General features: G+C 38.9%; 1 protein-coding gene across 1 annotated transcript; it reads left to right on the top strand.

Annotated features, from left to right (window-relative positions):
* Positions 1–10739: 10739 nt before the first annotated feature.
* Positions 10740–11273, top strand: L228DRAFT_271795 (hypothetical protein; the record flags this gene model as incomplete). Its single annotated transcript, XM_018335573.1, has 2 exons — positions 10740–11014; positions 11156–11273. 2 exons carry the CDS (start codon positions 10740–10742, stop codon positions 11271–11273), a joined length of 393 nt encoding a protein of 130 aa, XP_018184452.1.
* Positions 11274–15952: the final 4679 nt, after the last annotated feature.

A 15952-nucleotide genomic window follows, 5' to 3' on the forward strand; every position in this document is an offset into this window, starting at 1 on the left:
TAGTATCTATATCTTGTCCTATTTGTGATATTGAAGGAAATTCTTTAGGAGTTCTTTGTCTAAATAGATGTAACAAGCATAGTGTAGTCATTCTCAATGCATATTTATAGCTGTGAAGTTCTAGCCTGAGGTTGACAGGTAATAAACATACTTCTATCTCTATAGCTTGTATAGGACTTGTTTTGAAGCATCTAAGAATCTTCTTTAGGGCTTGATTTTGAAGTTTTTGAAAGAGGTTCTTGTAGTTTATTTGTTGTTTCCATCAGATTGGAGATCCAAAGTCACTAATAGATGTAGTACAAGCTTTGTATAAGGTAATTCCAGCTGGGACAGACATTTTTTTTTCTGATCCAAGTAGTCTACTTAGACTGTGAAAGACTCTTGTTGCTGCTGTTACTTTTCTAGTAACATGTTCTTTGAAAGATAGTTTAAAGTCAAACCAGATTTCTAACCATCTAACACAGGTACTGGAAACTATTATAGTTCCATTTGGTAGTATACATGTAGCTTGGCTTGGTGTTTTTGTCCTTTGAAAGTAGATAAGCTCTGTTTTCATATCATCAAATGCAATAGCATTTTCTTCTCCCCAGGTAAAGGCTAGTTTAGTGATTTCCTTAAGGATTAAACAGTTAGCTATAGGTGTAGCTCCTTGAACTACTATAGCTATATCATCAATATAGCTAGGTAGTTTAACTGTAGGAAATCTATCTTGAATATAGTTGAATAGAAATCTTAAGTATAATAAAAATAAGATAGGTGATAGAAGTGAGCCTTGTGGAATTCTAGTATTGATAGCTGTCATGGGTTGTTGTTGTCCATCAAAAGCTAGACTAATTTGTCTTTGTGTCATAAAGCATTTTGTCCAGTTAAGTACTACTTTTGGTAGTTAAAGTTGTTGTAGAACTTGTAGTAGTTGTATAGTTGAAACATGGTCAAATGCTCCTTTTACATCCAGGAATAAGCAGGATAAAACTTGTTTTTGATTCCAAGCTTCTTGAATATTATGGGTAAGCATCATAGCTGCATCTATAGCTGATTTTTGTTTTCTACCTTCCATTTGCTCTTGATATAGTAGATCTTGACTATCTCCTAGATAGGATAATCTAGTAGCTATAATCTTGTCACAGCAATGGCAGTGTGGAGCTTTAAAAGTAATGGCATTGACTAAGATGAAGCACAAAGAAGGAAAACAAAACTATCTACAATTCTGCCAACTATATCTCTTGCTCACTTAGAGTGCACAGTCTACCCATGGTTGCTGGGTAACCTTCAGTGGTGCCAGGTAACCCCAGGTGGTTCCAGTCCTTGCTCCTGTCCAGAGGTTGGTCCATGACATTACCCCCTCCTTTAACAGTCCTGAGCTCCACAAAGGCTACATAATGGTCTTGTTATCATGGTTTAGTTGGATACAGACAATGAAACCTAGTTAGCAGGTAATCTACATGGTCAACATTCTCTTCTGGTAACCATTCAAGTGCATCATAACCTGTCTATTTAACCAAGTATTCAATCCATTCCTGCCTTTCTTGGGAATCCAGGATGTCCTCTACCTCATATACTTCTTCTCCATCTACCAGTACTGGTAGTACTAGGGTAGCTATTTGGCCTGGAAGTAGGTCCCCTGCTGCTGGTGATAGTTGGGAAACATGGAAGACATTGTGAATTTGCATGCTTTTGGGTAGATCCAGTTCATATATGTAAGGGTTTAGTACTCATTTGATAGTAAAAAGCCCCAAGTTCTTCCAATCTAATTTTTGCAAGGGACATTGAGTTCTTATCTCTTTTGTACTTAACCATACTTGATTGCCTTCTTTATATGTAGGTGCTGGTAGTCTTCTGCAGTTGGCATTATCCTCATAACACATTTTAGCTTTGTTAATCTCTGCTCATAATAGTGTTAGGATTTCTTCCATGTGCCATCCAAAGTCAAAACCTTCATTTGCATTAGGTGTTTCAGCTAGTTCTAGGAACAGGGTTAGTTCAAATCTCATACAAGGGTTGTAACCATAATTCATGTAGAATGGAGTGCACTCAATTGCTGACAATTTAGTATTATTTAATGCAAATTTGGCTAGGCCTAACCATAGTAACCAGTTGTCTTGTAGGTAAGAGACATAACTATGCAGGTACTGTTCCATTATGGCATTGAGTCACTTAGTTTGTTCATTTATCTCTGGGTGATAGGCTGTGGATAGTAATGCCTGGATCTTTAAGATGTAGCATACTACTTGCCAGAAGTCTAAAACAAATTGTGTGCCTCTATCTAACACTATTGTCTCTGGGAGCCTGTGTAGTGAGAATATTTAGTTTACAAATAGTTTAGCAACATCTTGTGCTGTGGCTGTAGTTGTTGTAGGTAAGAAATGTCTCATCTTAGTTAGCCAGTCAGTTACTACCAGTACTGCATTGTACCCTCCTGATAGGGGCAGCCCTGTGACAAAATCCATTGAGATGTCCTTCTAGCATTGCATGGGTATTGGTAGTAGTTTCAGTACTCTATACAAGCTTTAGTAGTGTGGTTTGCTCCATGTACAGGTATGGCAGTTCCTCACATACTAGGCTACTATAGCTTACATGCCTGGCTAGTAGAAGGCCTAGCTGATTAGTTCCAGTGTACAGGCTCTTCCTGAGTGTCCAGCTGCTGGTGAGTCATGGTGCTAGCAACAGATAAGGGTTCAGAGGTTTTTGAAGTCTGGTATGTATAGTTATTCTCTATAAAATAGCTGTTAATTGGCCTCCTGGCAGTCTGCTAGAGTTATCAATCTGGATTGATACTGTCCCAAGTATAGCACTTGGAATACCTTTTGGACCCATTCATCTTGCATATAGCCCTCTTCTAGGAGTTTTGATAGTGTTAGTTCTTCAGGTTCTGGGGACTCCAATCCCCAGCAGAGTTGTGTAGATGGTTCTGGGTCAACTAAGGTTTGGTGTTCTTCCTGCCTGGGTCTTAACTGTTGTTGAGGTAGCATGCTACTGTGCTCTGGTTCTGCTAGTGGCTTGTAGTTAGAGTTGGTGTTACTGTATAAGCTAGAGTTGTTGCTATCTTTGAACTGTAGTGGCTGTAGTCTTAGTGGAACTGGTTCTACTTGGTGTGGTTTGATCACTATCTGTTGTTAGTGTTTTAACTACAGGTTGCCTGGTTCAGGCTAATTAGCAGACTTCTAGGTAAGGGTGTCTGGTTTCTCTCCTAGTCTCCTGGGGCAGTAGTGTATCCTGAAGTCAAACCATGAGAGATACTCTGCCCATCAAGCCTGGTGCTGGTTAAAGGTTTTGGTAGACATGAAGTGTTCCAGGTTTTTATAGTTGCTGAAGATCTTAACTAGGTGCTTTGCTCCCTCAAGCTTGTGTCTCCACTCTTCAAACACTAGGATGATAGCCATTAGTTCCTTGTCATGGATCTCATAATTGCATTCAGTGGGTGAGAACTTCTTGGAAAAGTATGCTACAGGCTGCAATATGTCCTTTTTGTCATGTTGAGAGTGTACTACTATAGCTACCAGGTCTGAGGCATTAGTTTCCACAATGCTTTTCTTGTCTGGGTCATATAATACTAGTATTGGTATGGTGTAGAATAACATCTTGAGATCCTTGAAGGTGTGTTGACACTCCTGAGTCTATTCCTACAGACTATCTTTGCAGGTTAGTCTGGTTAGGGGGGCTACTATCTTGAAAAAGCCCTTTACAAACTTTTAGTAAAAGTTAGTGAACCCCAAGAAGCCTTGAATGTCTTTTACTTTCCAGGGTGTCTCCCATTCCCTAACTGCAGCCACCTTTTCTAGGTCCATTTGTACACTTCCTTATCCAATTAGTAAGCCTAGGTATTTGACTTTAGTGGTGTAGAACTTGCATTTAGTAATATCCACCTATAAGCCTGCACCCTTTAGTGCTTGTAGTACTAGTTTTACATGGTTTTTGTGCTCTTTGAGATTATCACTGTAAATGAGTATGTCATCTAAATACACCATGTAGAAGATGTCTAGGTATTCCCTGAGTATATCATTGATAAAGTTCTGCCATGAGCCTGGGGCTCTACACAGCCCAAAGGGCATAACTAAAGACTTAAACTATCTATAATAGGTTTGGAAGGCTGTTAGGGGCTTGTCCCCTTCTTGCATCCTAAGTTGGTTGTAAGCCATGATGATATCTAGCTTTGTGTAGTATTGGGCCTTGCTTAGCTAGTTGAGGGTCTCTTTAATAAGTAGAATCAGGTAATAGTCCTTAATAGTAATGGTGTTAAGTCCTCTATAGTCTACACATAATCAAAGGCCCTCCCCTGGTTTCTTAACAAACATGATGGACATAGTAAAGGGTAAGTAGCTAGCTCAAATGAACCCTTTCTAAAGGTTCTCTTCAAGGAATTTCTTGAGCATTTTGAGCTCTTTAACTGACATGTTAGCCAATCATTCAATTGGTAGAGAGGTTCCTGGTTAAAGGTTTATAGTATGGTTATATAGTTGATGAGAGGCTAATGTATTAGCAAGCTTTCAAGAAAACACCTCCAAGTAGTCATGGTATTCAGCAGGTAAAATAGTAGTAGGGTCAACTTCTGGTTTAGTTTTCAAGGTGATCTCTATATCTCTCATAGATACTATATAAAGCTTGCAATCTCTTCTCCTAGCTAACCATGTAAATGGTTTTGCTCCTATAAGGTTTATCTAAATTGATGTTGTGCAGTCATTCTTTGCAGGGGCCCCAGCTATGTTTAGGCTAGAGTATGCATTAGCAGTGGGTAGGCACAAGGACAGTAGCATAGGTAGTAACATAGGTGGTGAGTAAACTAAGTGTGTAGGGGTTGTGTCCTCCTTGTCAGGCATGTCTACTAACCCTGCTAATACAGCAGCTTGTTGTCCTTGTAGGCAGTGTTTTTAACAGTAATTCAAGTTGAAGATAACTGTGTTTGAACCCTAGTAGGTGTATACATTGTGTTTTTGTAACCATTTAATACCAAGAACCACTAGGTAGTGGCCTAGCTGTGTAACCAGGAACTTAACTAATTCTTGGTGGTTACTAGTTACTATAGTTGCTTGTGAGTATTGTATAAGCAGTCCTGATGCAATAGTCCAGCCATCTACTACTGTGAGCATTCAAGGGTTGTTGAGTTTAGCAAGTAGCATTTGGTGTTGTTAGGTAAAGTGTTGGTCAATAAAGGCTAGGGTAGATGTGCCACTGTCAACTAGGGCATGGGTAATGATTTCTCTGAAGTTAAAAATGAGTTTGATTGCTATGACCATGTAGTCTCCTTCTAAACTATCTTTAAGAGAACTAGCTAAGATTGAGATTGACAGTAGGGGCCTCCAAGGGTAACTATCCCTGGAGGCACCTAGTTTTCTACAGTAGGCTTGCTAGATCTGGAGCTAGTAGTGACCTAGAGAGTAGCCTTGCTTAGATATACATGTTTACCCTCAGGACAGTTTGCTACAGTGTGGCCTAGCTTGCTACAGTTATAGCACTTAAATTTCTTACAGCTACTTGCTATATGTCTACTTCCTCTGTAGTAAGAACAGAGACCAAGTTCTTGGTGTTAGGCTTTTTCCTCTGGTGGGACTGGTCTACATTGTACACTAGATAGGTCTATGAGAGTAGCTCTGAAGTTAGAGGCTAAATCAGAGGGGTAAATAGTAGGAGTAGACATAGTAGTACTAACCATGGTTAGTGCAACACTAGAGGGAGCTGTAGTGGCTACATAACTATAACAACCTCCTTGATAACAAGAGATTATAGAGCTTGGGGTGGACTTTGAACCATAAGTGCCTCTCAGAGGCACAGGGAAGTAGTCTTGCATGGTGACTATTTTGTTGTCTACCTCCTGTAAGAGCTGAATATAGTCATCTAGTTTGCTAGGGACCTTGTAAGTGATCATGGCATTTGTTAACTTGTAGGAGATACCTCCACTCAATATGCTTTTCAGCACCATTTCATTAAATCCAGTATTGGGGGCTAAGTGGTAGAAGGTGGCAATGAAGGTTGAAAAAGACAAGTTTGCTTGGTTAAGGTAGCAAAGCTCCCACTAAGTAGTGGCCTGCTTGTTAGGGTTACTAAAGGCTTATTCTAGCATCTTGAGCAAGTCCATTACAGTAGTATAACCTTGGAACTGATTATTAGCTGAGACTAATGGCATGACTTACTTAAGGGCTGTTCCTTCTAGGTAGCTCATAATATAGAGCATCCTGGCATTTTTGTCTAGGAAGTAGTCATGGTTTATACCAAGCTTTGAGTGGATGAGTGTAAGGAATGTATTGACCTCATCATGCTTTCCACTAAATTTTGGTAGATCAGGGTGTGTAGCTAAGCATTTGAAAGACATTTTCTCATGGATTTTAGAGAGGGTATCAATCAGTTAATTACTCAAGGCCTGGACCTTTATGACAAAGACATGTTCTCATTCTTCAGCTTGCTTAGTAACTGTGATAGTTTAATTGCATTTAATGTAGGTCTACTTCTGGGCTAGCTCTGCTTAGGAGAAGGTGTTAGTAAGGTTATAAATAAAATAAAACCAGCTATTGAGGTCTTTTGAAACCAACTGGACAAACTATTCCAGGATGAGAGTAGCAAGGTCAATGTCACCAATAGGTGGGAATGGAGGTATAATAGGTTCAAAAGGCATTTTCTCAACAAGCAGTCACTCAATTAAGATGTCACTTGTAGTAAATGAAAGCTAAGCCCTGGTAGAGGCTTTGATTAAGAGAAGGTACTTTGTAGTATTACAGCAATAGTAGTGTGGAGCTTTAAAAGTGATGGCATTGACTAAAACAAAGCATGAAGAAGGAAAACAAAACTATCTACAATTCTGCCAACTATATCTCTCACTCACTTAGAGTATATAGTCTACCCATGGTTACTAGGTAACCTTTAGTGGCACCAGGTAACCCTAGGTGGTTCCAGTCCTTGCTCCTGTCTAGAGGTTGGTCCATGACAAATCTTTTCTAAAATCTTGCCTAAGCAGTTAAGAAGTGTAATTATCCTATATGCTTTTGGTTAAGTATAATCAAGCTTTGATGGTTTCTTTAGTACTGCTCCTATGCCTTGTCTCCAGCTAATAGGATAATATCCTTGGTCTAATAGTAGTTGATATACTAGAGTAAACCATCTTGGAATGTATTGAAATGCTTTTTGAATGATTGCAAAAGATAATTGATCAGGTTCTAGAGCCTTTTTTGGAGCAGAAGTTTGAATGGCATGCTTGATTTCTTGTTGAGTAATCTTTAGCCAAGAGCATATTTGAGCCTTGTATTAAACTCCTGTAGTTTCTTGACTTGTAGGTAGTGTAGGAAATAAAGTAGTTAAGAAAGCTGAACATTTTTCTTGAAAAGTAGTTTTTACAGTAGCTGGTCCTTGGATAGAAGGAAGTTTTTCTACTTTTCTTGGATTGATATAGTGATATGCTTTGAAAATATCAACTCCTTTAACATTTATTAAAAAGTTTGTCCAGGATGTTTCTTTAGCTTGTTTAATACTTCTAAAGAAACTATTTCTTTTAGTAGTATATTCTTTCCATAGATCTTGGCTTTTATTTTGCTTTCATTGTCTCTTTGCTTGAGCTACTTTAGTTCTTTGAGATGATAGTTGGTCATTCTACCATGGTTTAGATCTTGGAGATAGTTTAAATTGAGGAATAAATCTTTGACATGCTATTTTAATAGCATGTTGTAGTGTACATGCTATTTTTTCTAGCCTGGTAGTTAGAATAGTATCTTCTAGTATATCTTTTTGTAGTTGATCTAGATGATACTTTTCTTGCTTCTGGATTATGTTTTAAAAGATCTTCCAGTTGGCCTTATTAACATTAAAAGAAGTATGTATAGGGTGGATAACCTCTTCTAATTTTGCTCCTTTTAATGTAAATTTAATTGCTTCATGATCTGATCCTGTTGTCTAGTCTTCAAGTATTTGCCAATCTTGTATATAAAGATATAGATTGGGTGTAGAAAATGCTAGATCTAATACTAAAAAAGTATTTCTTTGATTTCCAAGATAAGTTATTAGATCAGGAGTATTTATTAAGAGAAATTAATGTTGTGTAAGCCATGTAACTAGTACATCTGCTCTAATAAAAGTAGTTTTCATAGAGTTCCACCATGCATGGTATGCATTAAAATCTCTACAGATAAGTGTTCTAGACCATGGTTGTATTTTGTATAATAGTCTCTTTACTGTCCATAGAGAAGGTGTTGTGGTTTGTTGAGCTTTATTATAGATATTAATAATGAATGTTGGTAAAATGGTAGTGCTTTGTACTTGTAAAATAAAACAATCTTCATCTTGAATCATTGTTTCAACAGTATATTGTAGGTCTGGTTTAAGCTTTGTAATAAAAGCTAATGCTCTAGGTCTTTTTGATAATGACAAAGGAAATATTGTTGTAAATGAAAGATGTGATATAGTGGTGTTGTTTGGTCCAATCCAGGGTTCTTGTAGTAAAAGAATGTTTGTTGAAGATGTTGCTAGATCTAGACATATATACATAACATTAATAAATCTAGCACAATTGTGTTGGACTATTTGAATATCTATTGGATTTCTATTCATTAATAGTCCATGGCAAGGTGGTCTGTAGTTGATGTAGTTGGTAATAAAGCTTGGTATATAGAGCATTCTTTTGCATTAACCTTGTAACTTCCTAAGCAGTTGCTGCATTTAATAATGCTATGAAAACAAGCCTTGCCTATAGTTAGTAGAGAACATATTGTACATGTATGTTGTTTTGTATTATGTAATTCTGCACAGATTTAACATTTTGCTTTTTTAGTACATCTAGTATGTTGATGTCCAAATTGTTGGTATTTAAAGCATTGATTTATTGGTTTATTGTCTTCATATTTAACTATTCTAGCTGATAGTCCAGCTATAAGAAGTCTGTTTCTTAAGGCTTGCTTGGCTTCTTGTTCTGTTTTAAAAGCTAGTACCAGAAAAGAATGTTCCTTGTATTGTCTTGTTTCTGTAGATGTAATCCAAGTAAGTAAATATACAAGCTTTAGATCTTTGTTATATGTTTCAAGTTCTTCTTGAATTGCTTGTAATTCTTGAGGTCCTTGAAATACTTTTGTAGAAATTCCATGAGCAACTATTTTGTGCCACTTCTCATCTTTTGCAATTTGTATTACTTCTAGTTCAGAGGCCCAGATAGCTTTGTGTTGTAATAGTTGATAAGCTGTATTGTCTTGATAAGTTGTTAAGACAATGTTTGTCTTTAACTGAGATTGAGTAACACTTGCTACCAGCAGATCATTGATTTTTGCTTCTTTAAGTTTTTTGTTAATCTGGTTCCTGATTTCCATAGCATTGAAAGAATTTGGCATCTGTTTAGGAGTAACAATTACTCTCCTATCTCTAAAGGTAGTAATTGGTTTGATTACTTCTTTAGTTTTGGTCTTAGCTTTTGAGACTGTAGTCCATGAATTGTCTTTTGTACTAGATCCTTTAGCTATAAAAGCATATGTTGTAGATGGTTTTGATTTTTGATTGATAGGCTGGAATTGAAAAGTAGTTGGTAGTGTAGTTTGTTTAATTGCTTGTTGTTCAATAGTTGTTTGAAGTATTTGATCAAGCTTTGTAGTAATTTTAGTTTTAAATTGTTAAAATTCTACTTTTGAAACTTGCTCTTGACTTTTTGTTGATAGAATATCTTGTTCCATGACTTGAACACTTTTTCTTTTTTGAATAGCTTGTAGTAGCTGGTTGATGTTTTGAATATCTTGAGTTGTTTGTTGCTAAAAGTTTTTGGAAATAGTTGGTGTAGTTAAGCTTTGAAGTAGTTGTTGGTTTTGTTTAACTACCATTTGGATTTTTTCCTTTATAGTAGTGTTGGTAGCTTGATATTTTTTCTTTTTTAAGTGTAGCTGTCTTGGTTTTGGAGTTGGAGATTCTTGTAGTACTTGGACTTGTCACAGACCAACCTCCAGACAGGAGCAAGGACTGGAACCACCTGGGATTACCTGGTGCCACTGAAGGTTACCCAGCAACCATAGGTGGACTGTGTACTCTAAGTGAGTGAGAGATATAGTTAGTAGAATTGTAGATAGTTTTGTTTTCCTTCTTTGTACTTTGTCTTAGTCAATGCCATCACTTTTAAAGCTCTACACTGCCATTGCTATGACACTACAAAGCACCTTCTCTTAATTAAAGCCTCCACCAGGGTTTAGCTTTCATTTACTGCAAGTGACATCTTAATTGAGTAACTGCTTGTTGAGAAAATGCCTTTTGAACCTATTATACCCCCATCCCTGCCTATTGGCAACATTGACCTTGCTACTCTCACCCTGGAACAGCATGTCCAGTTGGTTTCAGAAGACCCCAATAGCTGGTTTCATTTTATTTATAACCTTACTAACACCTTCTCCCAAGTGGAGCTAGCCTGGAAGCAGACCTACATTGAATGCAATCAAGCCATTGTAGTTGCTAAGCAAGCTAAAGAATGAGAATGTATCTCTGCTATAAAGGTCCAGGCCTTGAGTGATCAACTAATCAATGCCCTCTCTAAAACCTATGAGAAAACATCTTCCAAATGCTTAGCTACACACCCTGATCCACTGAAGTTTAGTGGAAAGTATGATGAGGTTGATACATTCCTTGTACTTATCTGCTCAAAGCTTGGTATAAACCATGACCACTTCCTAGATGAAAATGCCAGGATGCTCTATGTTATGAGCTGCCTAGAAGGAACAGTCCTTAAGCAAGTCATGCTGTTAGTCTTAGCTAATAATTAGTTCCAAGGTTATACTACTGTGGTGGACTTGCTCAAGATGCTAGAACAAGCCTTTGGTGACCTTGACAAGCAGGCCACTGCTCAGTGGGAGCTCTGCCACCTTAACCAAGCAAACTTACCTTTTTTGACCTTCATTGCTACCTTCTGCTGCTTAGCTCCTGATACTGGATTTGATGAAATGGTGTTGAAAAGCATATTGAGTAGAGGTATCTCCTATGAGTTAACAAATGCCATGATCACTTATAAGGTCCCTAGCAAACTAGATGACTATATTGAGCTCTTACAGAAGGTGGACAACAAAATAGTCACCATGTAAGACCACTTCCCTGTGCCCCTGAGAGGCACTTATGGTTCAAAGTCCACCCCAAGCTCTATGATCTCCTGCTATCAGGGAGGTTGTCATAGTTATGTAGCCACTACAGCTCCCTCTAGTGTTGCACTGACCATGGTTAGTACCACCATGTTTACTCCCACTATTTGCCCCTCTGATTCAGCCTCTAACTTTGGAGCTACTCCCATGGACCTATCCAGTGTACAATGTGGACTAGTCCTACTAGAGGAGAAAGCCTAACACCAAGAACTTGGCCTCTGTTCTTACTGTGGAGGAAGTAGACATACAGCAAGTGGCTGTGAGAAATTTAAGTGCTATAACTGTAGCAAGCTAGGCCATGCTATAGTGAACTGCCCTGAGGGCAAATGTATGTGCCTGAATGAGGCTACTCTCCAGGTTGCTACTAGCTCTGGATCTAGCAAGCCTACTGCAGAAAACTAGGTGCCTCCAGGGATAGTTGCCCTTGGAGGCCCCTACTATCAATCTTAATCTCAGCTAGTTCTCTTGAAGATAGTTTAGAAAGAGACTACATGGTCATAGCAATCAAACTTGTCTTTAACTTTAGAGAAATCATTACCCATGCCCTAGTTAACAGTGACACATCCACCCTAGCCTTTATTGACCAACACTTCACCTAACAACACCAAATGCTACTTGCTAAACTTAACAACCCTTGAATGCTCACAGTGGTAGATGGCTAGACTATTGCATCAGGACTGCTTACATAATACTCACAAGCAACTATGGTAACTAGTAACCACCAAGAATCAGTTAAGTTTCTGGTTATATAGCTAGGCTACTACCCAGTGGTTCTTGGTATTAAATGGTTATAAAAACACAATATACACACCTACTGGGGTTCAAACACAGTTATCCTCAACTTGAATTACTGCCAAAAACACTGCCTACAAGGACAACAAGCTGCTATATTAGCAGGGTTAGTGGACATGCCTAACAAGGAGGACACAACCCCTATACACTCAGTTCACTCACTACCTATGCCACTGCCTATGCCACTGCCCTTGTGCCTATCTACTGCTAATGCATACCCTAGCCTAAACATAGCTAGGGCCCCTGCAAAGAATGACTGCACAACATCAATTCAGATAAACCTTATAGGAGCAAGACCATTTACATGGTTAGCTAGGAGAAGAGATTACAAGCTTTATGTAGTATCTATAAGAGATATAGAGATCACCTTGAAGATTAAACCAGAAGTTGACCCTACCACTATTTTACCTGTTAAATACCATGACTACTTGGAGGTGTTTTCTTAAAAGCTTGCCAATACATTAGCCTTCCATTAACTATATGACCATGCCATAAACCTTCAACCAGGAACTTCTCCACCAATCAGACAATTGACCAACATGTCAGTTAAAGAGCTCAAAGTACTCAAGAAATTCCTTGAAGAGAACCTTCAGAAAGGGTTCATTCAAGCTAGCTGCTTACTCTTCACTGCACCCATCATGTTCATTAAGAAACCAGGGGGGGGCCTTTAGTTATGTGTAGACTATAGAGGACTCAACACCATTACTGTTAAGGACTGTTACTCAATTCTACTTATTAAAGAGACCCTTGACTAGCTAAGCAAGGCCTAATACTACACAAAGCTAGATATCATCATGGCTTATAATCAACTTAGGATGTGAGAAGGGGACAAGCCCCTAATAGCCTTCTGAACCCATTATGGGCAGTTTGAGTCTTTAGTTATGCCCTTCAGGCTGTGTAGAGCCCTAGGCTCATGGTAGAACTTTATCAACAACATACTTAGGGAATACCTGGACATCTTCTGCACAGTGTATTTAGACAACATACTCATTTACAGTGATAATCTCAAAGAGCACAAAAACCATGTAAAACTAGTACTACAAGCACTAAGAGATACAGGCTTACAGGTGGATATTACCAAATGCAAGTTCCATACCACCAAAGTCAAATACCTAGGCTTACTAATTGGACAAAGAAGTGTATAAATGAACCTAGAAAAGGTGGCTACAGTTAGGGAATGAGAGATGCCCTGGAAAGTAAAAGATGTTCAGGGCTTCTTGGGGTTCACTAACTTTTATCAAAAGTTTGTAAAGGGCTTCTCCAAGATAGCAGCCCCCCTAACCAGACTAACCTGCAAAGACAGTCTATGGGAATGAACTTAGGAGTGTCAACACACCTTTGAGGATCTCAAGATGTTATTCTGCACTGCACCAATACTGGCATTATATGACCCAGACAAGGAAAGCATTGTAGAAACTAATGCCTTAGACCTAGTAGCTGTAGTAGTACACTCTCAACATGATAAAAAGGGCATATTGTGGCCTGTAGTGTACTTTTCCAAGAAGTTCTCACCCACTAAATGCAATTACAAGATCCATGACAAGGAACTAATGGCCATCATCCTAGCATTTAAAGAGTAGAGACACAAGCTTGAGGGAGCAAAGCACCTAGTTAAGATCTTTAGTGACCATAAAAACCTGGAACACTTCATGTCTACCAAAACCCTTAACCAGCACCAGGCCTGATGGGCAGAGTATCTCTCATGGTTTGACTTCAGGATACATTACTGCCCCAGGAGACTAGGAGGGAAACCAGACACCCTTACCTAGAAGTCTGCTGATTAGCCTAAACCAGGCAACCCATGGTTAAAACACCAACAGCAGATAGTAATCAAACTACACCAAGTAGAACCAGTTCCACTAAGACTACAGCTACTATAGTTTGAAGATAGCAACAATTCTAGCTTATACAGTGACACTAACTCTAACTATGAGCCACTGGCAGAACCAGAGTACAGCAGCATGCTACCTCAATGACAGTTAAGACCCAGGTAGGAAGGATGCCAAACCTTAGTTAACCTAGAACCACCTACACAGCCCTACTGGGGATCAGAGTCCCCAGAACCTGAAGAACTAACACTATCAAAACTCCTAGAAGAGAGCTATATGCAAGATGAATGGGTCCAAAAGGTGTTCCAAGCACTACACTTAGGACAGTACCAATCTAGATTGATAACTCTAGCAGACTGCCAGGAGGCCAATCAATAGCTATTCTATAGGGAACAACTATATATACCAGACTTCAAAAACCTCTGAACCCTTATCTGTCACCAGCACCATGACTCACCAGCAGCCAGACACTCAGGAAGAGCCTGCACACTAGAACTAATTAGCTAGGCCTTCTACTGGCCAGGCATGCAAGCTACAGTAGCCCAGTATGTAAGGAACTGCCATACTTGTACACAGAGCAAACCACACTACCAAAGCCCATATAGAGTACTGAAACTACTACCAATACCCATGTAATACTAGAAGGACATCTCAATGGATTTTGTCACAGGGCTGCCCCTATCAGGAGGGTACAATGCAGTACTAGTAGTAACCAACCAGCTAACTAAGATGAGACATTTCTTACCTACAACAACTATGGCCACAGCACAAGATGTTGCTAAACTATTTGTAAACTAAATATTCTCATTGCACAGGCTCCCAGAGACAATAGTGTCAGATAGAGGCATACAATTTATTTTAGACTTCTGGCAAGCAGTATGTCACATCTTAAAGATCTAGGCATTACTATCTACAGCCTATCACCCAGAGACAGATGGACAAACTAAGCAACTCAATGCCATAATGGAACAGTACCTGTGTAGTTATGTCTCTTACCTACAAGACAACTGGTTACTATGGTTAGGCCTAGCCAAATTTGCATTGAATAATACTGAATTGTCAGTGATCAGGTGCACCCTATTCTACATAAATTATGGTTACAACCCTTGTATAGGATTCAAACCAACCCTGTCCCCAGAACTAGCTGAAACACCCAATGCAAATGAAGGTTTTGACTTCAGACAGTACATGAAAGAAATCCTAACACTATTACAAGCAGAGATCAACAAAGCTAAAATGCATTACAAGGATAATGCCAACTGCAGAAAACTACCAGCACCTACATATAAAGAAGGCAATCAAGTATGGTTAAGTACAAAAGAGATAAGAACTCAATGTCCCTTGCAAAAATTAGATTGGAAGAACTTGGGGCTTTTTACTATCAAATGAGTACTAAACCCTTACATATATGAACTGGATCTACCCAAAAGCATGCAAATTCACAATGTCTTCCATGTTTCCCAACTATCACCAGCAGCAGGGGACCTACTTCCAGGCCAAATAGCTACCCTAGTACTACCAGTACTGGTAGATGGAGAAGAAGCATATGAGGTAGAGGACATCCTGGATTCCCAAGAAAGGCAGGGATGGATTAAATACTTGGTTAAATGAACAGGTTATGATGCACTTGAATGGTTACCAGAAGAGAATGTTGACCATGTAGATTACCTACTGACTAGGTTTCATTACCTGTATCTAACTAAACCATGACAACAAGACCATTATATAGCCTTCATAGAGCTCAGAACTGTTAAAGGGGGGGGTAATGTCACAAACCAACCTCTGGACAGGAGCAAGGACTGGAACCACCTGGGGTTACCTGGCACCACTGAAGGTTACCCAGCAACCATGGGTGGACTGTACACTCTAAGCAAGTGAGAGATATAGTTGGTAGAATTGTAGATAGTTTTGTTTTCCTTCTTTGTGCTTTGTCTTAGTCAATGCCATCACTTTTAAAGCTCTACACTGCCATTGCCATGACAGACTAAAGGATCTATATCTGGCTCTTTCTCAATTGGTTTGATAGTTGAAGCCATCTTGACTAAAGTATTTTCAATCAAAGCAATGGAAGATGGTGGTAAAGATGGAAAGTTTGTTGTAGGTGTCCAACTCATACCCTTTCAAAGAGCAAGTCCTGCCTTCAAACTTACTCTTTGCTACCTCTCTGAATTACCCTCTCAAGAAGCAAGACTTTACTTACAGGTATCCTCCAAGCCTTACTCCTTGCTACCAAGGTTATACTTACTCTTCTTCACTAAA

Source organism: Xylona heveae (assembly GCF_001619985.1).
Source record: "Xylona heveae TC161 unplaced genomic scaffold L228scaffold_16, whole genome shotgun sequence".
NCBI lineage: Eukaryota > Fungi > Ascomycota > Xylonomycetes > Xylonales > Xylonaceae > Xylona > Xylona heveae.